At 49.6% G+C, this 22,679-nt stretch overlaps 1 protein-coding gene across 1 annotated transcript in view; it reads right to left on the bottom strand.

Annotated features, from left to right (window-relative positions):
• The window catches only part of NOTCH2 (notch receptor 2), a 76,701-nt gene extending 60,290 nt beyond the window's left edge, over positions 1 to 16,411 (bottom strand). The window contains exons 1-2 of the mRNA XM_015869367.2: positions 16,216 to 16,411; positions 8,800 to 8,881 (exon numbers count right to left, since the gene is read on the bottom strand). Of these exons, the coding sequence (XP_015724853.1) occupies positions 8,800 to 8,881; positions 16,216 to 16,297 (164 nt within the window). The 5' untranslated portion in view covers positions 16,298 to 16,411. The remainder of the gene's footprint in view (positions 1 to 8,799; positions 8,882 to 16,215) is intronic.
• Between the last annotated feature and the right edge of the window lie 6,268 nt (positions 16,412 to 22,679).

The following is a 22,679-nucleotide window of genomic DNA, read 5'->3' as shown; positions in this document are numbered from 1 at the left end:
TTGTCAGCTGCAATCCATCTTTTAACTGGCCTTTGTACCACACATTTTCCATTTGATTTGCAGCGATACAGGACCCAGCCTGCAAACGCCACCTCTGTGCCACCCCGTCCCATTTGTTTCTTGCAGGCAGTGGGAAGCTGCAAGATGGTAAGGCTGGATAAAAACACTGCCTTAACACACACCAAGTGTGACCGTCCGCTTGCTGCTTTCCCTGCAGAGCACAGCTGCATGCTTTTACTGCTAAGAAACCTAAGCCACGCACAGCCTGTGAAAGAGGACACGCATTTCACTGCACAGATTGAGAGGCGAACATCAGCTATGTTTTCGTCCAGGACGACACAGATGCAATTATTAAATCAATGAGTTATTCACATCCAAAAAGAGCTCCGCGAAATGCATGAAGTCTCCAGCGAGCCCCGAGACAAGAATGTAACAGTGAAGCCTTTTCCTTCAGCATTTCAGAATGCACGGTGGATAATAAGCCTTAAAATTGAGTTTAAATCAAGGAATGGCCATGAAGCTCTGTTTCCAGAGGGGCCACACTAAAGGGGCCTGCTCTCATTCCTCTGCTATTTAACACTTCTATCAATGAATAACAAAGGAAAACATCAATGCTGATCAAACTCGAAGGTGAGAGAGAACACAGGTTCTTGACAGAGGAGCGCAGACTGCTTAACAAGCCAGTTCCAATGTGAAACATATTGCAGCGCTGCAAAGTCACAAACAAAAAGCCATAAAGCACTGTCCCCAAAGCAGGATTCTGCTGTAGGAAAGGCTTGCTTCTCAGGACTCCCAACAGGCACTAAATGAGATTATGCTATGCCTGGTGTCTGCAGAGCACAGCCACTGTATTGGTTTTGGTGTCTCCTCTTTATGAGGGAAGGACTGAAACAGATTCAAAGAAGCCAACAGTAATGACTGATAGAAATTTGGGCACAAAGAAAGGCTCAGGTCTATATACCAAAGGGAAATGGAAAGGAGACAGTTAATCAGAAGCTCCATAAAGAAACTAAGGTTCAACAACAGTTCCCAGTCTGAAAGATACACATACAGTAAGACGTGGAAGTCAGAAGTTCAAGCTACATAAATCCCAATTTGAAATCAGATAAAGACTTTATTTTCAGACACTGCCTTGCATAGTCTCTCAGCAGCAGAGAGAAACAACTGGAACAACACATTTAAGGTTGCAGTGGAATTTCTCCATCACTCGTGCTTGTTTAAAAGCACACCAGGATTGGCTGCTGCAGGAGGAGCATGCACGCTAGTTCAAACACAGCTATTCAGAGACACTATTATCTGAGTTACGCAACAGGTCATTACTAGATGACCACAACTGTTTTTTCTCATGTTAAAATGTATTAACCAGCTTTAGCTGTACAGCGAAAGCAACTAAGTCATATAATAGATGTGCGTAATCATAATTTACCATTCTCCACACCCAAATTAGGCTCCTTTCACCATGCAGTAATACTTTCAACTTCATGCCCAAGAACAGACATGAAAGAGCAGCTTTTGCAGGGCAAGGCAAGATTAAAAGAGCCTGCAAGCACTGAGACAATGCCATTTGCAGACCGTCCTCTGCCTCGTGCTACCCTCACTGCAACAGCTAAAGGCTTTGCAGCACTAGCTGCTGCCACAGCACAGGGGAGGCAGGCTGTGTATCCCAAGCCTAAAGCACGGCTGTTCTATAGGGCTGCCATTGCAAATGTACAGACAGAAATCTGCTGCAGTATGGCTGTGCGGGAGCTCCATCACACAGATCTGGCATCCAGTAGACACAGCTGTGCCAGAAGCTGCGCGACAGCACAACTCCCACAGCATTCACAGCTGCACTCTGTGTGCTGGGCAGCTCTGCTCCGAGCCTGGCTGCATGGCTACAGCCACATCATCGTTCTGGACATCTAGACACAATTAATTAACGGGTAATGTCAAACGGAACTTCTGCCCCACAAGGCTCACAAGATTTCAGTATAGGGATTCCTGGTTGCACCGTGGCTGGAGATTCGGGCAGCTTAACAGCACACCAGGACCCAAAGCAGACGGGATCTGTTTGCTTTCTCTCATGAAAGAAAGAGCAACAAAGTAGAGCTTCTCAGCACCCCTCCTAGGACATCTCATCAGTCAAACAAGAGGCTTCCAACACTCCTATCTTCTCCAACAAACACAAAACTGACCAAAACACACCTAAAAGATAAACCCTGAAACGCCTTTTCATTTGAAGCTGTAGAACGTCTAGAGAACATCCCATGTTTTGTCCATAAGCAAATAAACCACCCCTGGAAGCTCCTCTCCCACCCAGCCCAGTATTCAGAGACACAAGTACACCAAACCGTTGCCCCCAGGTAGCAGGGAGCCCAAATGCTGGTTAAGAGCAATTCTGGTAAGGTCTAACAGGAGGGCTCAGACCTGTGCCCAGTGCCAGCACTCAGACATCACCCACAGCTGGCCCAGAACTCCCTACGTAGCCCTTCTAGTACAAAGGGACATGGTTTAGTGGACAATGTTGGTGGTGCATGGATGGCTGGATTAGATGATCTTAGAGGTCTTTTCCAACCTTTATGATCCTACAGTTTGGTAAAATCAGGAGTGCACCAAGACCAGGCTTGTTCCAGGATCTTCTGAGGCTAATCAGAAGATCCAGCAGCGAACAGCTAAAGCTCTTTTAATGTAAAGCTCTTTACTTTCAGATAAGGCACAGCCTTGCTCACTATGCCAGAGAGAACATGCCTCCCTGTGGAAAGCTGCTAAGTCAGGTACACCCAGCCCTCATCCCCACCATTTTGCTCTCCTGATTAAGCGCTCAATCACACAGTTATGCAACTTTCCCCTCCAGCAATCCAGCACGATCCTTTCTGAACATTAAAGCACAGAAAACCTGCAGTCCAGATTTTCAGCCGTATCTCCTGCCAACAATACTTCTAGGCACAAATACTGGCGATTCAGCTCTACGTGTTGGTGTTGCCCCCAATTCACGTTGGGCACCGAATGGTTTCTATAAAAACAGAGGCAAACACTGAATAAGAAGTCCAGACTTGTGAAAGGACACCATTATCCTCTACTCCGTTCAGAACCCCAGCAGCACTCCAGCTTCCCCTTTAGTTCTCATCCCATCTCTTTAGGAAGAAAACAAAAAAGGCCCAACCACTTGCCTACAGTGCAGCTTCGAACTGTAGCAGCTTGCGTCAGCTCCAAGTGACATGCTCAGAGCAGGAAACCAAATCTGGGCCAAATCAGAGCCACTGTTTTCCCTCAGTTTTCCATCTAACACGCAGAAAAAGAAACAGGAAGATGAAGTTTGTTCTGGCACTTTCTGGAGAGACATGAGCTCTCTAACCTACTTCAACAGGAATTTGATCTTTTAAGAACAAATTTCACATACAACTTAATTCAAATCATCGTTTCTGAAAGCTGGAGAGTTTGAAATGGGAAAATGTCCTGTGGGCTGCATCAGCTATGCAGCTGCTTCTAATTAAAGCTTCTCCTTTACTCTCTCTGGGCTACTTTCCAGCACAAATACTTTAGTCGGAGCTCAACCCATTTTTTTCCTCCTTTTCAGCTCCAGCCTGCCTTTGCCTCAGCACAGGCTCTCATGGAACTAAACAAGAGGCGTAAAAACAAAAAAATGAAGGTATTTATCCAAATCTGAAGCATCCACATACCTACAAAGCTGCATTCAGTCTGACTAGAGCTACAAAGTGAAAACCAGAGACTCCTTAAAGCTGCATTTTTTGGCCCTTCTGCTATGGAAGCACACTGAATTTACCCCCCACCCCCCTGATATTTAGCTCTCTTTTCATTTGTAAAAGCTCCAGGAAAATATGACCGTTGTGGTGGAAAATCCTTCTCACCTGTCACGTTATATCTGCCTGCTCACATTCATCAGCTCAGCCCCTGCAATGGTGCTCACAAGCAGCTTTAACCAGGCTACCAGATGTTTGACTGTCATGGGAGTTTCCTATTTGGGCCCAGTGATATCATCTGGAGATGCACAGAAGGAAGCAGATGGCTTCAATTTGAAACGTGAAGGGAAGAATTTCCTTGTAGCCTCGCTTCTACCCCCACCAGCCCAACACTCCCCTTGCTTTGATTGGAAGATGCTTCAACAGCGGAGGGGAAAAAAAAAGCAGCCTGATGACTAACGTGAGAAGGGTCTCAACTATTTCACTACAGATTTTAACCAGACTTCCTTCAGGCTCCCGGCTTCTGACTCCCACACCTACACCTCCTCTCAGGAGGGAGAACAGGATCCTCTGGTTAGCTTAGTAAGCGTTCCTTCCCATGTCTCAAGGCTCTCGTTTATGCGTCATACTTTGAATGCAAACCATGGGATGGGACGGCCTCTCTGTTCTGCACTTAAAGCAGTACACAACTATTGTCTCCAGCCCACAGAAAGCACTTGTACTGCATTCAGCTTACTAAGGAGGAGCAGCAGCTGAAGCTCAAACGAGAAAGACTCAGTTCGCTGGTTTTTGACCACCTGAGCTCTGAACAGCTCTTGGTCCACACAAGTAATTCACAACAGAAAAGTCTGACCGAGTGACTCAAGTCACTGATCTTCCCAGATCTGATGTGAAAAAGCCTATGTACTCTCCCCCCTTTCTCCTCTGCCCTGGTCTCTAGGGTCTCCTTTAGCCGCCAAAGGGAGACCGAAGGAAGCAGGAAAGGGCAGTCCATTCTCAGAAAGGGACAGATTCTCAAATTTGTATTTAGCCTTTCTGGAAAACTCTCAGACCTCATCCTGCCACCACATCTCCTATGGGTATTCCCCATTGACTGGCCTCGAAGGGATTAGTCCCTAAAGGCTGCTGCTGAGAAGATATCTGCTGCAGTCCCTGAAGCACTTTTAGCCTAGGATCTTGTCTTCATTCCCAGAAGTCCTCGTAAATGACTTCTCACTCAGATGTAAGATGATCCCACTGGAAAGAAAGGTGGGTCAAAATCCCAACATGGGGGCTGAAATTACTTCAGGGGCTGGGTTAGATACCCCATACCGCCTTGCTGCTGCCTCTGAGTTTAGCTTTGAGGTTCTGCTAAACCTGTACCACACAAATTAAAAGCGCAAAGAAAATGGAGAACACGAAGAGAAAACACATTGCTCACTGAAGAGGCACAAAAGCACACAGCTGCACAGAGCCTGACAGCTTCGGGCATAAAGGATGTGCTGTGGGATACAGCCCTTTTGGCATCAGCCTACTTCAACAGCCTCCAAGTCTGACTAAGCACAGCATATGAGCCACAGTTACTACCATGCTTCTTACCATCAGCCCAACAAAGGACGAATGCTCAAGCAGTACTTCAGCTTGCATGGAGATACTGATATTCTTTCTGGACACACACAGAGTGCAGCAGTTATAAGGTCAAAAATTCAGTCTTAAAAGCCTATAAAACATGAGAAGCAGCAAAGCTTGGCTTCCTCCCCCAGGCTTGGGGCACCCCTACCCCAAACTCCCTCCTTTCTCACTTCTGCTTCTCTCGCTGGCACAGTCTTGCTTCTGCTCCCTGCCACTGGGGCACAGGGGAGGGAAGCTGAGAGAGGCCACAGCTGCCAAACAAGGGGAAACCAGCTAAGCTACCACATGCTGCAGGGCCCTGCTGAACATCCAGCACGGAAGGCCACGGCCATCTGAGTTACCACATCCACCTGCTGCAGAGCCGATCCCAGCACTAAGAGAACAGAGGGTAACACGGCCCAAATCTCTGCTCTGCTTGTCCTTGAAACAGCTGCCTCTACCCACAACTTCTCAGCCTGCCTGCAATCACAGCAATACTATTGGCAGATAGCAGTACTACCCCCCAGGCTCTTCCTACTGCTGCTTCCCAGTCATCCAACAGAAGGGAGAGGGGGAAAAAGGGCTTTCCCATGATGTTCACAATTAGATTTAGGCAGCAAGATGTTTTCCCGGTTCTTCTGCTGGAGACAAGAGCGTGCAAGAAAGCTCCCTCATGCTTAACACTCCAGTGTACCACAGGGTGTCTAGAGATGCCTTCAGATAAAACACACTGCAGTGCAAAACCAAGCCAAACCACAACTGAAACCGCTTTTAGCCAAAGCAGGACACAAAAGGCTTGGAAAGATGGGTTCCCTTCACAATGCCATAAGACATTCCCATTTCTACTGCAGATACATCCGTATTCCTTGGAATAGGGTCTGTGTCCTCACCACACCGCTCAGAAAATGAGTACAGAACGATCTCTCCAGCAAAAATTCTGCCCTTGGAAGAAGCAAACACAGGAATGCGTAATTCTCTAAATATAAAACCAAGGTCAAAGAAGGTCAGTAATTCTATCAAACAGTGCCACAAAATGACAGCCATGGGCCTGGAGCATTACCAGGGGGACTGAGCTACTTAAAGGGCACTCGCAAGAGCCATAAGATAAAGGCCCAGTTGCAGTTTCTTTACAAGGGTCACAATCGCCGTTCCCATAACAAAAACCAGACCCACCAGAATAAAGAAATCCTCAGAAGAAATCCTGCTCTCTTTTAAAGGAGCAGACGCAACAGGATTTTCTGACAAAGAAAGCTGTCACTCACTGCTTTTCCCACTATTCAGACTATATGTTTTGCTCATCAGTGCTCACGTTACCCACGTCTTATTCATCATGTACGATTACTCCCAATGCAGGTTCTTCTTCGGTTGGTCACTTCTTTCTTACAGACTGCAAGGTTAATCGGACAGGCTGACCACACACTAGAACAACTCTGCTGAGAGGAGGTACAGAAAGAGGAAGAGAGTCTACTGTAACAACTTGCTGCCCAGCAGAGGAAGTACTACAGAAAACCTGAAAGAAAAAGTGGAAGGCGTGGAGATTTAGATGATCAGTGAGCTATCCCGCAAACCTAGAAGCCAAACGGCTTGCCTTGTTAATACCTTCTGTTTCCTGAACTAACCATTACTATGCTCGCAGGCATCAAACATTCAGAAAAGTCATGTAGTTAACGACACCAGATAGAAAGTTCCTCTATTCGGAGTTCCTCATCACACAGGAACAAAAAACCCAAAAACAAAACCCAAAGACAACCAAAAATTAAAACCAAAACAGGATGCTAATCAGCCCGCTAAAGGTAGAACCTCCACAACTGAGGGTTGCTTCTTTTGCTCTCTGTTCTTTTTCCTCTTATTTTTCATTGCTTTCTGTAAAAAAGGTCTTGAGCCAGAACTGGAAAACAGACACTTATCCCTCTCTATATACTGACCTTGTCAGTTACTCTGTAAAGAACCTAGCTGTTACATGAAGGGAAGGTTGGCTTCAAACCTGCAAGGCTTTGCATTAAATGGAGGAAGGCAACATCAGAATTATATATATGAAGTTACTGCCACATGCTCTAAACAACTTAAAAGATGGTCAAATCTACCACCGTGATAAATGCATCAAGACCTACACTGCACTACAAACACTGATAATAGTTAAACCCTCAAGCAGAGTAAACAGCCTAAGACACGGTTAACAGGAACATGTAACTTGGAGAAAACATCCTTTGGAAGGTACAAGCAGCACCAGCATCAGTTGTGTTTACTGCCTTTGATGTGACCCACATACTTTGGCTCCAGACTCACACACAGAAGCACCCATCAGACAGACCTACTAACTTGTGACACTTTCTTGTTTCAGCCTTAAAACAGGGGTAGAAACTAGGAAAAGTTCCAGCTTTGTTTCAGAAGGGCAGCTCATTTCTGTTGACAGCAACCTAAAGCAATAGGAAGGAAAGGCCTAGGAAGCAGTAAGAGCTGGATTTAAAATAATAGCAATAGGGAATAATAAGTTACATATCCATCTTTATATGACATCAAGTATTGATTTCAAACTGTGAAGAACTCCAACTTGGATGATGATTTCCCTCCGTGTGCCACAGGTGCAACTTAAGTTATCAAGTTTGGTTCACCATAGTCACAGAAAGAAGCAAAGACTGAGGCTGAGGGAGATGGATACACAGAAAAGGGCAAAGAATTGAGTCTTGTTAGCTGAGCTACATCAACAAGGTGAAATTCACTGCTTCTTAAAGAACAAGAGGATTTAGCATGCTAGAAAATGGCAGTTTGTACTGGTCAAGTAAAAAGGTTTAGAAAGCAAATCTGTTTGCTGTAAATGTAGTAAACAAGCCCAGAAAACAAGATTTACCTTTTTGCAAAACAAACTGATTATTAAAAACCTAAATGTTACAGTTAAAATAGGTGAACTTCATTTACACAGACGTGATCCCATTCCTCAGGCACCACTCACTCCTCCACAGCTCCTGCTGATGATCGGTTTTCCACACAACAACAAAGTGAAGGCACCATTAAAGATGGGTGTCAACGCTTAGCGAAATCAATTACAGGATAGAGATACGTGTGGGTGTTTGTTTGGCCTTGTTTGTTTGTTTGTGACTCCCATGCTACTTTCCGAGCACACAGAAGGGAGATGGCACACTTCAAAGTGTGGAGTAACACTGAAAAAACTCAAGAACATTCAATTTGGGACTGAGGCTCTGTAAGTTAACTTCAGCTGTAGGATGGGGGGGGCAGGTTCTGGCTTAACGTGCAGGTCTCTTGAAGCAAAGATCAGTGTTTATCTCCCATTGGTTTTGCTTCTCTTCCCAACCAAGGGGAAAGCAATCAAACAGATGAGATCCAAACACAAATCTGGATGAGAACTCTGTATAAGTTAGCACAGAATAACTGATGTACTAGCAAGAAACACACACTGTGTTGCTGAACGCACCTGGGAAGTAAATCTTAACAATTCATATTTCCTTTCAGTTGATGACCCTGAATGAAAGAACACTGACGAATGAAACGATTAGAAATTAAAACAACTTACTTGCAATATCCTGTACCATTCTGGTAAGGAATGCACTTTCCCTCATTAACACAAGGCTTGGAATCATCCATACACTGTAAAGCTGAAAGGGAAAAGAAAAGAAACACAGAAATTAATTTGGTTGCAATACGTGTCCAGTCAAAGCCTCATTAACATATTCTGGGGAATGAAAATACTATAACTGAGAATTTTATATGACTGGAATGAACCCAGAGACACTCACACAGTTTAATTTAAACCCTGGCAGCATTCAGAAAGACAGAATGAAGGAAGCACCAAACACAGATTTGCTCATCAGGCAACTAAACGTACCCAGAACTTCTTTTAGGTAGATTTTCAAAGCCAAGCACAGAGTAATTTCAGCAGTTCAGACAGCAAAGCCTTTGGTATTTGTGAGGAGGAAATACTGAGTACCTCAAAGTTGTCATTTTCAGCACGGTGTTTTACAGAAGGCATTAAATATTGCATAGCTGAACAATTTTCCTCCAGGTTTACTGGAACTCATAGTGACATCAGTCCTGATGGAAGTGACACTGCAAGTGCTCATCTCTTAGCCAGGATCCAAACCCGCAAGCTGGCTGTGCTCTGAAGGCAGCAGACGGGTGAGAAATATGGAACAAGGGGCACTCTAGAACCACAGAGGTTTAATCAGTCCATCTAGACCAGAGCCTGCCATCAGAACAGCACCGAACCAGTGTGTACAGCTCTAGGAATCAGAAGATGTGGGTCCTATCCCAAACTTGACCCAGGCACCCAGAAGTCCCGTCCTCCAGCTGCCCCCACACCCAGGGTCTTTTTGGGTATTTCACAATAATCCTGGTGCACGTAAACAGGTCGCACGCGCTGTGAGGTTCAGTGCTTCATGCCAGCAAGCCCTGTAGAACACAGCTAAATCAAACCCAGCAGCATTCATCATATTTCCCACACACGAGCACGCCTGTTTCCTGTTAACTCCATTTCTGAAAATGAGGCACTTGGATAGCACTGCTCGTGCAGAGCTCTCAGGAAATGAACCGAATTCCACTCGGAGCCCCTTTCAGATAACCTCGGGGTCAGGGTTACTAAGCGACAGAAATATCAGCACTGATTTTGTATGGCATTCCCCCCCACGGCGCTCAGACACGCTTACACTGATCCGCACCTGTCTGACAAGTTTGATCCCATTTAGCAGCAGCATCCACCAGCCTCCAAAGCAGCTCCTGCCAGGAACCAGAGGTGCAGCAGCTCCTTTTAGAGCAGGAATAAGCCTCGGCACAGCTCACACTGTGCTCAGTGGAAGCTGAATGACTGGTAATGATCGGACCCCTATGCCCACCTGTGCTAAGCGTGAGATGCTGCAAGGGATGGCAAAGTGAGCCTCGAGGAACCAGGAGGGTAAGAGAGCTGCTATTCCCACCTCACTACCTTAACACTCTGTTAGCTTGTATTTTTTAAACCCATCAAGCCAGTGAAGCAAACGCTCAGAGGATTATTTCCTTTGTGCCCAGCTTTCAGATGGGATTTTGTAACCCCTTGGAGCGCCCGCGTCCCCAGCGAGAGCTGCCCAGCCAGGATTTTGTAACCCGTGTGGTAAAAGCTTAACCAGCGCCTGGCCAGAGCCAGCCAACTGCACAACCACACTGAGCAGCACAGCACGGCCACGATCACAGCAAGGATCCCATCCAGCAGCTCCAGCTCTGCTTACTGGGCCACGCATGGCTAAACGCAGAGAGGCTTTGGCAAAGTAATCATTCATTTCCCCCTGGTTTTTGACAAATTATTTTTACCTTGAACTGCTGTTTAGAGGGTCATTAAAAGAGCAGTAGTCCTTGGAATTCTTTAGCTGGGATGGATTGAAGAGAGGAAGGCAGGCTACTAAATACACACTGCGTATTAAAACTTAGAACTGAACGGTGTTAAAAAAGGCAAAACAAAATGACTTCAGCAGCTTAAGACTAAAACAGACTGAACAGAAATACATCGAAATGTGACCAGAACTGAATATAAAAGTAACGATATTCCAAAATGAATATTAAAAGTAACACGATGACTTCTCTTCAAAAAGAAATCACAGGGGAAAGCGAAGGCTGCAGTTCTCACAGCAGCATTAGCATTTCTGTGCACAAAGCACTGCCTTCCTGTATTTCATGGTATCCTCAACCATTTCACAACGTGCACCAAACCAAGGTATTTCAACACCACTTGCTCTTAACGCTGCTTTTCTGCTCCTGCACTACTCTGTGCTCAGAGTTAACAGTATCAGAAACACGTCTTCTACCTCAGCCAGCACTAGAAGGTTGTTGAGATATCCAGTACTCCAGCTAGAAATGTTTTGTTGTGTACAGCATGAGATGATACCCTTGTTTTCACAAGGAAGTCAGCCGCTGCTATCACCTCTGCTGTCCAGGCTGGGATGGAAGCTCTCTGCTTTTGGCTGGCCTCTTCTGAGCTCATAAAATAAGACTAAAAACAATGGGGATTGTTTGCTGGGTTTCTGGCCCTGCCCCAGCCCCACTCAGGTGTGCTGCAGGCCTCTGTGGGGAAAGCCCAGGGCTCCCTGCTGTGTCACTTCTACCAGCCCCATCAGGAACCATGTAGGGAGATGGGGAAATCACCCCATGATGATCAAAAGCTGCCTGAAGCCCTTATGGTGAAGTGGGCAGGCCACCACTTAGGGAGAGAAGTGTTCAATTTCTAGCATGCATTGTAGATAAGCTTTGAAAGGCCTCTAAGATGAGGGCTCTAAGTGTGCCTGAGACAAATGTTATCAGCAGCATGGCCCAGCCTAGACCCACACAAACCCTTGCAGAACGCCTGCACACAGGCCCAACTTCACCCCATTACATTAACTGGCCCACCAGGATCGCTCTCCTGAGTGCAGCACAACGAGCACAGGCACAAAGTGTTACCCTCAGAACAGCCATTGGAAATGCTGTGACACCGAGCATCTAAGCAGAACACAGAGTTAGCTGCGATACAGTTTAGCCCGGGTTTCATGTTTTTGGCTAAAGAGATTGTTAAAGTAAAACTAGAGGAAAAGAAGTCACACTTCTGCCTCGCTGTTCTTTAAGGATGCCAAGATGATCTGAAAGTCGTGATTTGGTTTCTGTTCTTCACCTGCACACTATAAATTCAGACTCCTTCCAGACTAGAAAACTGAAAGAAATAGCAAAGAGTTGGCACTGGGGGCTGTAAGCATCAGAGCTCAGCTCTGAAGGCTGCCTCTGGGAAACAGAGCCGTAACCAGAAGGAATCTGAAGGGGCTTTGCAGCAAGCACTAACAGGAAAGTAAGGCCAACAAGCTCCTCACCTGTGAGTTCAGAAAAAGCCAAGCAGGAATAAAACCCTGAAATACCCGAACAATTAAAGCTGCAAGGAAGAGACGTTATGAAGCTGGTTTCCTGTAGCACTGTGAAGTGTGGCCAGTGATCCTGCATCTAAGGAGGCTCTGACCAAAGGTTTTACTGCGAAAGGGGAAACAGATCTTCTGACAGAGCCCGCTGCACACAGCACAGCCTTCTCCATAGAGTGACACTGCATTGCTCTCCTCTTTCTGCCTCCACTAAGTTTACAGAAACTCGCTATCTTTACATCTAGACATCTGACACGTTTGGCTGAAGCTTGGTGCATGCATTGTTTTCTGGGGAAGAGGTTGAAAACAACCTATTTATCACACTGAAGGGAAAAAAAAACCAACAACCCTATCATGTTAAAATACATGAAAGAAAATGAGAGGGCAAAATATGTTTTTGATAGGATTTAATCACAACTGCTGCCATTATGCACCAGGAGGAAGGAGAGAGGGACTCAGAGCCCAGTGCTGCCAGCAGCTCATCAGCTCTCAAGTACCACCAGCACAGTCAGAAACCACAGCACATCAGGGCAGCAAGGGAGTGAAAAGCTGCGCCTGCTAGTTATCCAGGATTACAGTGTGAAAACAGAGGCCAAGAAAACCCTGAATGAAGAGGAGCAGTTCCAAAGGAAGACTGGTAGCTTCTGTCTGTGCCAAAAGGGGTGACATTCCTCTGCTGCAGCAGCAGGGAGAGAAGGAGCAGACTACTCAATAAGCTGTAAAGGATAATGCTGAGAACGCCCTGAGATAGCCCAGTTCTGAAGGAAAACCACAAAGGAGAGATAACTAATTACACGATACAGTAACCTCAAAAGATTATGTTTGGAGGAAAAAAGGCACTAATTTCTCACATCATCTGTGGGGCCGAGCGGAGCTCAGAGCAGCACGAAGGAATTCAGCCTCTGCACCCTGAGAGAAAACCCCATTGATCTAAACTGGTTGGGCTTCTTCTGCCAGCTTCTCTAGGCTACATCAACGTAAAAACCTTCAGAAATGTGCACTTAAGAGGATTTTAGAAGGACGGGGCTGTAAGAAGAGATTTGGTTTTAGAAATGCGACATTCCTTTATTTCAGTACGAGCTCAAGAATCCAAGAGCTGCCAGAAACAGCCCAGCTGCCCTCGGATAACGCAGGGCTGCAAAACACTGTCCAAACTCACAGGTGGAAACCAAGTCCTCCTGCCCGAGGACTCACCCTAGCAGCCATTGGAGGGCTGTATCCCTCCCGGTTCACACAGCACTGCTCCTGCTGAAGAACTGCTGCTAGAAGCTGAAGTTAGAACAGGCGCTGAATTCAGGATGGATTTGGAAAGCGGTTCAAAATCCTGTCAGTAATCACATCTTCCATTTCCTTTCACAGCTCCGGCTCCCTGCCTTCCCATGTTTTCAGTTTTCCAAACAAAGCCCAAATGCCTCAAATCCACAGCTGCAACATAAAGCATTTAGCTAAAAAAAAAAGAGAGTTCTCGACAAGAGCAAAAGAAACGTAGGGAAGGCAATTAAAGTGCTGGGGAGGTATTGGTGTTTCTATGGAAATCTGGCAGGCAGAAGCCATGCTTGCGTGTTCTCCATAGCCTTCCATCATTCTCCAGCACTAAATCTTTATTAATTCCAACATGACGAATGCCTGCCCTGTGAAATACCAGCCTGCTGCACGCTGCAGCTTCCATCGCAGCCCGCCGTGATGTCAGAGCAACGAGATTAAGACTCGCTGCATGGAACAAACTGCAGACACCAGTGGCCGTTTTGGGATACAAAGCTCTTTTTTCATCCTCGTGCAGGCTAAAAAAAGGACATGTGCCCTAGGAACAGACTATTTGCTAAACACAACCAGCAATTATTTCTGCAGCCCTCAGAGGACCGCGCGTTTAAAACCATACAGGCAATACTTCTGCACGGGCATCGACCAGACGCAGCCCTCAATTTCTGTTGGCAAGATTAATATCAGAATGAATGTGCTGCAAATAAGAGCTACAGAAGGACTCGAGATGCTTAGAGAAGTTCTTTCCCCACTCCCCAAGATGGATGCCATTTCCTTAATGGGTCAGAATTAAAGAAGCACTGTTCTATCCCTGGGCTTTGCAGCCTTTAGCCATGACTACAAACGCATGCTGCTTCCATGAAGCTTGAAGTTACACGCCGCAGCAGGCTGGTTCTGCTGTTAGATGAGATGCCGGCCATGCAGAAGCAATGGGCTGTCAGCACCCTGCTGCCCTGCCATCACTGCTCCCAGCTCCACAAAGGACACAGGGCCCAACCCCACCCACCCAGGCCCTTCTTGACAGCGAGGGCCACATCCAGCCCAAGGCACAGCGGAAAATGGGAGAGGGTGAATAGGACCAGAACACACTGGAGTGAAATAGCAACTTGCTATAAGTGCAGCAAGACACCTCAAAGCAGAAGGGAAGCCACAAAAGGCAACAAAGAAACAGAAGAGATCTCAATGCCAAATGCCAGCAGAGGCACCAGTCCCCTTGATCCAAACACTCAGGCCCTGAGAACAGCCATGAGCGCCTTCACATCTTCCTGCTCTCAGCAGTGCCCCGCAGGAAGTGATGTGTGTGAGCCAGATGCTAATCACGCTCAGTTCTGAAAGTCTAAACCAGCACCTTTGATAAGAGCAAAGGTGATACAGTAACACCTTCAAATGATGGAGTAGAACCTGCTGTTCAGCAAACCCCTATCAAGCAAGAAGACCTGCACCGTCAGCAGGATCTCAAGACCTCAAAAGATCCCAAGTGTGGTCCACAACACCTCTGTGTGGCCCCACACACACACACCTGCTCTGCTGGACTCAGAACTCAAGTTGCCCACAAAGGTTATGGGGGCAATCAGGGTGGGCTTTACCAGCGAGCATTCCTGCTTTGCTCATTGCGGGCTGATCAGACAAGGAGCAAATCACCACCATTAACATTAATTATCAGGAAAGTGCCCTCACCAAAAGTGCAGGTGTTCCCGCCCCGCCCCAGCTCCATGCAGCTTCAACTGCAGCCTGCTACAAACTAAACAGAGGCTCAACTGGAAAAGCAAGTTGCCGTGCCATTGGGCTTGCATGATGAGGCAGCGCTGAGCCGTCCAAACCACGGCGCATCCAGGAGCCTCCTAGTCATTGACCAAGAGGGCTGACATCAGAGCCTCGCAGCCTCTTGCACAAGAGCATCAAGGCGGCTGAACAGACACCTGACAATACCCCTGCAGTGAGTTCAGGAAGGAAAGCTGAACTCACTGAAGGAATGGAGGTGAGCACTCAGGAGCCTGGGAGAGCCACCCTGCTCCCACATGTGGGCAGGGCTGGGGCAGACACTGCCAGGTGCTATACCAGGGTGAGAGCCTCATGGTCAGCAATGAGCTGGGAAGCTGCTGCTATTAATGGCAGTGCTTAAAGCAATGTACACAGCGTGCAGACTTTGCAATACAAGCGTTTGGCCACCTTACAATGACAGAACCATTAAAGCTGGAAAAAGATGCCTAAGATCATCCAGCTCAACCATCCACCTCCCACCAACGTTTCTTCACTGAACCACATCCCATAGCACGACGTCAGAAGGTTCCTTCACCACCACCAGGGACGGTGACCCCACCACACCCCCGTGCAGCCCATCCCGAGGCATTTCGGCTCTTTATGAGAAGGAATTTCTCCTAATATCCAGCCGGATCCTCCTCCGGCACAGCTTGAAGCCATCACGTCCCGTCCTATTATCAGCCCGCCCTCCTGCGGGACAGGCGGGATGCTCCCCACGATCCTAACGAGGCTCAGCACTAACTCGACGTGCTGTGCTGGGTAAGGCCGTTCGCAGACATACACCGAGCCTCTCCTCTACCGAGAGCGCGTATTTCTGACCTCATAAGACACCTACGCCATGAAGAGCCTTTGCCTTTCCAGTCCTTTTTGAACAAACCCAGCCAAACCACACTAGGAAACTGCTTTTTTTCCCCCTATTGCTCCCTATTCTTGGATCGCTTTTGTAACGTTGGGGGCTCAGCGCAGCCCCCTTCCCCTTCTTTCCCCCCTCCCCAGCGCCTCGCCCCGCGCCTCAGCCCCGGACCCCTCGCCTCTCCTCCTCCTCCCCCCCGCCCCGCACTCACCGGCCGCGGGCTCAGCGCGGCTCAGCACGGCCAGCACCAGACCGAAGAGGGCGGCGAACGCCGGCCCCGCTCCGCGGGCCATGGCCACAGCCGCTCTCGGTCCGTCCCGTCCCGGCAGCTCGCAGCCCGCCGCAGCGCGGAGCGATCCGCAGCCAGCACCGCCGATGGCGCCCGCGGAGGGACACGGCCGCAACTCCCCCGCTTCCTCCGCCCGCCCCGCCCCGCTGCGCTACGCCCGCCCGCCGCCAGGGGGCGCTCGCACGGGGAGCGGGACGGCTCGGGGCGGGTGGGCGGTGGGGCCGGGAAAGGGGCGAGTGTGGGGCTATGGGGGTAGGGGTGCGGCAGGGCTTAGTAGGGCGGTGTCTCGGTGGGCACCTCACAGACCGGCGGCCCTCGGGTGGCTGAAGGAGCATAGCCATGCAGTACACAGTACACAGCCATGCAGTACACAGCCATGCAGTACACAGCCATGCAGTACACAGCCTGCAGTAGCACTGCCATGCAGCGTACACACAGCCATGCAGTACATCAGCCATGCAGTATGCACTGCATGGCAGTACAAGCAGCCATGCAGTAACACTGCAATGGCAAGTAAAGCATGCATGCAGTAGACAGCCATGCAGTAGCACTGTCCCCCCATGCAGTACACAGCCATGCATAGCACTGCATGCCAGTACACAGCCATGCAGTACACAGCCAAATGCAGTACACAGCCATGCAGTAGCACTGCCATGCAGTACACAGCCATGCAGTACACAGCCATGCAGTAGCACTGCCATGCAGTACACTGCCATGCAGTACACAGCCATGCAGTACACTGCCATGCAGTACACAGCCATGCAGTAGCACTGCCATGCAGTACACAGCCATGCAGTACACAGCCATGCCAAGACTGCCATGCAGTAACAGCCATGCAGTAGTACAGCCCATGCAGTACACAGCATGCAGTAGCACTGCATGCAGTACACAGCCATGCAGTACACTGCATGCCAGTACAGCCAGCCATGGCAGGTAACACAGCAATGCAGTACGCAGCCAATGCATAACGCAGCCATGCAGTACACTGCCATGCAGTACACAGCCATGCAGTAGCAACTGGCCATGCCAGTACACAGCCATTGCAGTACACGCCATGGCAGTACACAGCATGCAGTACACGCCATGCAGTACAGCCGCATGCAGTACACATGCCATGCAGTACCAGCCAATGCAGATAGCACTGCCATGCAGTACACAGCCATGCGCACAGCATCATCACAGCCATGCATAGTACAGCCATGCAGTACACAGCCATGCAGTACACTGCCATGCAGTACACAGCCATGCGGCTTCGTGCGGGGCGGAGGCAGCTGCTGGGCAGAGGCCAGGAGAGCCGTGGGAAGCTTGAACTGCAGAAGGATTCGGCTGCCAGAGGTTGGCTGCTGTGTGAGAGAGAGTTCAGTTGCCTGAAGAGCAGGTGTGCGGGATGTGGGTGTTATCGCAGCCCTACGTTTATCTCTTCTTGTGTCCAGCACCCCGTGGAGGGGTGGCAAAACCCAGGAGGAGACACAGGTCCTCCCAGAGGAGGCTGACAGAAGGTAACGGCACTATAAAGCACACACTGTTGGCTGTGCTGAGGGGCTGGATTCCATCTCGAGAGCCCATCCAGCCCTAAACCATCATTTAAAGCGTTAAAAATCCTTCTGCTGCGATTCCAGCTCCTGGCGGACTGAGAGCTCTTTGTGCTATGTGCTGACATGGCATGCTGGCCTGCATCTCCTGCGAAGGGAGGATTGTGCCGAGCTCAGGGGAGAGAGGGGGGTCATGAATAAAGTCCAGTGTTTTCCCCCTTTAATTCACTGGGTCTTTGCAGCTCCTCCCAGGCACCGAGCTGGATTGTTAGTGCTGTGCCACCACGAGGGAAGGAACCCAGCCATTTCTTTTCAGACATGGCTGTGCAGTGCTTTGCAACTTGGACCAAACTTCTCCCACTGCCTCACGCAGCTGCTGCACCTTCCCATCACTGGTGGGCACACAGCAGCACCTTGCAGCTGGATTGGGAACCGCTATCGGGTGGTGCTTGCAAAAGTTCTGGCATACTGGGCTCCCCTGAGCACCTCACTATAGGGATCGAGGCCTGCAGCGTGCCCAAGGCTGAAACCAAGTCTGCAACTAACTGCAGGGACAGCTCTGTGCTTGAGAGCGCACTCTAGTGCATCTGCAGGCTGTGGGGTAGAGGGCAGAGTCCAAAAATAGAGGCCTGATGTTTGTGAGGGAATCGAGGAGCACAAACTCTTTGCATGTGAAATTACGGGTAGAAGAAGATGATCGCTGAGCCAAACTGGGAGGAGACAAAAGAAAGGCAGGAATGTGACCGGAATGGGGAGGGCTTGGGTTCAGTCTTCCTAATGTAGCTAATTTGGGAGGAATTCTGGTATTTCACTGAAGGCTGCAATTTCCAGCTCCCCTCAGTGCTGTGCATTGCTCATTATCCCTGACCTTGAAACGGGCACTGCTCCCTCACTGCCATTTGGCTCGGCCCGGTTGCAGGCTACTTCTCCTCCAAGCTGGGGCAGCATCTGCATCTGCCCCAGCACAGCTCTCACGTGGCCAGGCAGGAGCAGCAGGGGAACATATGGTGCCCAGTGACATCCCCGAGGTAAAGCTCAGTCCGTTCCCCGTCACAGACTGGTGGACCCGCCTCATTAAGCGACAGGCCGGTTGTGTGGGAGTTAAAAATGTGTTTCAGCATTGCGTCATCTTACACACCCCGTTACAGTCACATTCAGAGCACTAAATGCAGGAAAACTAAGATGCATCACGCAGGGAAACCCACTGGCAGAAGTACCATGTGTTACACCTGCAGGCTGCAGACACAGCCCTGCCATTTCACTCTGTTTCCCATCCAGGGATCACCAGTGCTGGGGCTGGAGGACTCGGGCACCCCTTGCTGCATCACACTGGGTGCTGAGGGCAGGAGGAGGAGGGCAGCTGGAGAGCTGCAGCACAGCGAGCTGTGCCAGCTGAGGGATTAGCAGAGCTGAACAGAGCAGATCTGCCGGATCGCTATTTAAGCAGTAGTGGCAATTAGGGAAATCCTGGCACTTTGGCTGACAAAAGCAGGGAGATCAAGCGTTCAGCGAGCCCCAGCACTGCCCTGCAGTGATGCCTTTGCAGCTTGGTGTTGCAAGTCTCCCTCTGAAATGGTTTCTGTAGCCTGCTCTGTAAAGTAATGGTGCGCTGGCTTTGAGAACAGTGGTTGCAGGCTGCTCTTCAGCTCAAACATGAGTGAGAAGTGCTTTGCTTTCCCTCTGGTCCACACCTCGCAGGGGAAACTGCTGGTTTCACCAGGAACTCGGTGTCAGCCTCAAAATAAATGGTGTTTTCTTGCACTAACCTCTCTGTGACATTGGTGGCGGTTCAGGCATTCAAACCCCTGCACAGCACACACCCAAATGCCTGCCTTCAATCCCAATGTCTTACACACCCATATCAAAGTTGCCTTAATTGTACCTGTCTGTGTTTTGGTGGGGGGGGGAGATTGAGTCATACATCCAAGCTTTCTCTTTCACAGTTTCAATACTTAAGCAGCCAAGGGGGGTTAACACAAAGAGGAGGGAGAGAGGCTTCCAACAGAATCCTCAGGGTTGGCAACCTTGTGCCTGCACCACAAATAGCTTGTGCTGTGGCTCATCTGTTACTGTTAAAACTCACATGACTTGGCTTTCCTGCTGATTATCGTACCTGCTAGCTGAGAAAAGGCATTCCTGCATCAAGGGGGCTGCCTGGTGGGGAGGGAGCCCCGTGCCCCACAGGAATGCACCACCAGCTGTTTGTGTGCTGCAGTCAATTGTGTATGTGTGGGGGGGGGGGGGGGGGGGGGGAATCCTGGGCAGCAGCACCCACTCCAGGAGCCTGGGAATATTTATAAGGCTGCATGGCTCTGCTTGTGTCGCTTTGACCAAAGCTGGTGACATACAGAGCAGCTGCTGAACTCCTGGGGCCTTCCTGGCTCTGGGTTCCCAGTGCTCCCACCAGCTCTGGCATATATTGGCAGGGATGCACAGAGGTCTCAGAGTCACTGAGTGAGTGCATAATTTCTGCTCCTCTATGCAAATCCTGTGTCTGCTTCCATTTTTGGGTGTCTGGGTGACAGGCAGCAGGGAGGGCACACTTTCAGTTCCAGGCTGCGTTAAGATGCCCTGCTCCCAGTGAGCACAGACAGGGGTACACGGCGTGCTGGGGCAGCAGGCAGTCCCTGGGGTACACTGCAGGGCTGGGGAGTCTAGTGGGAAGCAGTGCTGGCAGCAGCTCAACATGGGGAAGGAAGAAGAAAAAAAAGAAATGCCACAGGAAATGAGTTTATCATCTCCGAGCAGAGCACCAGGGCTCAACCACAGGGGGGTTTACAAACCATGATTCAAAATCACATTGGGCTTCTCCCTGCAGCCATCACAGGGAAGAAACCCCTGCAACACGGGTCTTAGTGCTTGCCCACTTGGCCATGGCTCTGCTAGGAGCTCAGAAGGGCCCCACCAATTTCTGCTTTATTTCCTGCAGTGAGCCTGTATGCTCAGGCATGGCTGCAATCAGCTGGGAACAGCTGCCGTGGGGGCTCAGTGCTGTGGGCACAACAGTGGGTACCCCATGTTCCAAAGGAGACCCAGCCAGCATCTGAGCTGGGGGTCCAGGTGGGACAGGCGGGGTGTGGGGGAGAGGTGGTAGAGTTGCCCCAGGTGGATGCAGAGCTGGGGAGATGTGAAGTCAGCTATCAAAGGCTGTTGGGGGAATGTGGGCAAAGCAGTTGAGGAGGGGAGGTCAGAGCCTGACTCTCACATGTTGGCTGTAGGGCCGTGGGAGCTGCTGGACCCTAGAAGGACTCAGTGAGTAAGGCTGTCAGTAGCTGCCCTGTGCTTGTTGCCTTGTGGTCCAGCCCAGCTGCATCACTCCACATAGGTGGGATGGGGCATTTTGGGGTGCCCCAGGACATCTATGGTGTGCTGAGGCAAATCACAGTACCTGAAGGTGCCTACAGGAAATCTGTGGAGGGGCCTTTTGTAAGGGCATGTAGTGACAGGATAAGGAGAAATAGCTTTAAACTGGAAGAGGGTCAACTTAGACTAGGTATTAGGAAGACATTCTTTACTGTGAGGGTGGTCAGACACTGGAACAGGTTGCCCACAGAGGCTGTGGATGCCCCCTCCCTGGAAGCACTCAAGACCAGGCTGGATGGGGCTGTGAGCAACCTGTTCTGGTGGGAGACATCCCTGCATACAGCAGGGGGCTGGATACAGATGATCTTCAAGGTCCCTTCCAACCCAACCCATTCGATGATTCCATGATCCAGGGAGAATTGCTCCCCACAGTCAGCTGCCCTTGGCTGGCCTCCAAACCTAGTTGTGGTAGCAGTGCCCTGCCATCTAAAGAGCTTTCATTTTCAGGCAGCAGTAAAGACACATCCTCCTTTTCTAAAGGTCACTCGAGCAGCAAAGCAAGCAGTGAGGAGCAGGAGGCAGCCTCCCAGTCTCATCAGCCAGTCAGCCCCAAGGAGCAGAGCCACAACGTCCCTGAGGGACATAGCACAAGGACTGGGTGCTGTGAGGACTGAGCCCCAAGCCCTACCATCCTGGCCCTCACTATGCAGGCTGTTACTTGGTGACTGGTGTCCGCAGGCAGATGTGTGGATCCCTGATGCAAAGATGGTGGCACAACACTGGGTATCACTGGGACATTCATTCATGGCAAAGCAGCTGCCAGAAACCACCTGGGGTCAAAGACCCCCATGACTCCAGAAAGAAGAATGCTGAATGCTTCACCCCCAAAGAAAAAAGGGGGGGCACTGCAAGTATGAGGAGCTGGTTCAAAGTGGGGGGGAAGCAGCTGGTGCCCAAATAAACATAGAAACCAAAACCCTGCGGCATCCAAACCACTGCTTTCTCTGGGGGAGAGGTGATGATGCAGAGCATTGCTGTGGTCTGTGCCAGATGGCATCTGGTTTACATGTGACACTGGCAGCAGCATGCAAAGAGACAGAGCAGGATTTGCCACCCACCCAGCACAGCCTCCTGGCAGGTCAGGGTGGGCACAGCCCCATGCAATCCTTTCTACATTCCCCATCCCTTCCAGCACCTCATGGACACACAGACACCCAGAGCTGAGCAATGGAAGCAGTGAGTGCACCCAACACCAAAAGCTTTTTCTTCTTAAAAAAGAAACCAACCAACACTCAGGCCCAGCTAAACTGCAGGGCTTCATAGTAGTGCAACAAGATGGGGAGCCCTCAGGTAGAGTTGCAGGGCTCTGCACTGTGCCAGCACTGCCACCTGCAGGCAACAGCTCTGGGCTTGCACTGACCGCTCAGGCTGCACGCATTGCTCTGCACAAAGCAGAACGCCATCGGTTAACTGTGAGGTCTTTACCCTCCTGTGCCTCTAGAAGCAAAGAAAGCATCCTCTAGAACGACAGACAGGAGTCACGCTGCCAAG

This window comes from Coturnix japonica, chromosome 8 (assembly GCF_001577835.2).
Source record: "Coturnix japonica isolate 7356 chromosome 8, Coturnix japonica 2.1, whole genome shotgun sequence".
Taxonomy (NCBI): domain Eukaryota; kingdom Metazoa; phylum Chordata; class Aves; order Galliformes; family Phasianidae; genus Coturnix; species Coturnix japonica.
This window is presented reverse-complemented; position numbering and strand designations above follow the sequence as displayed.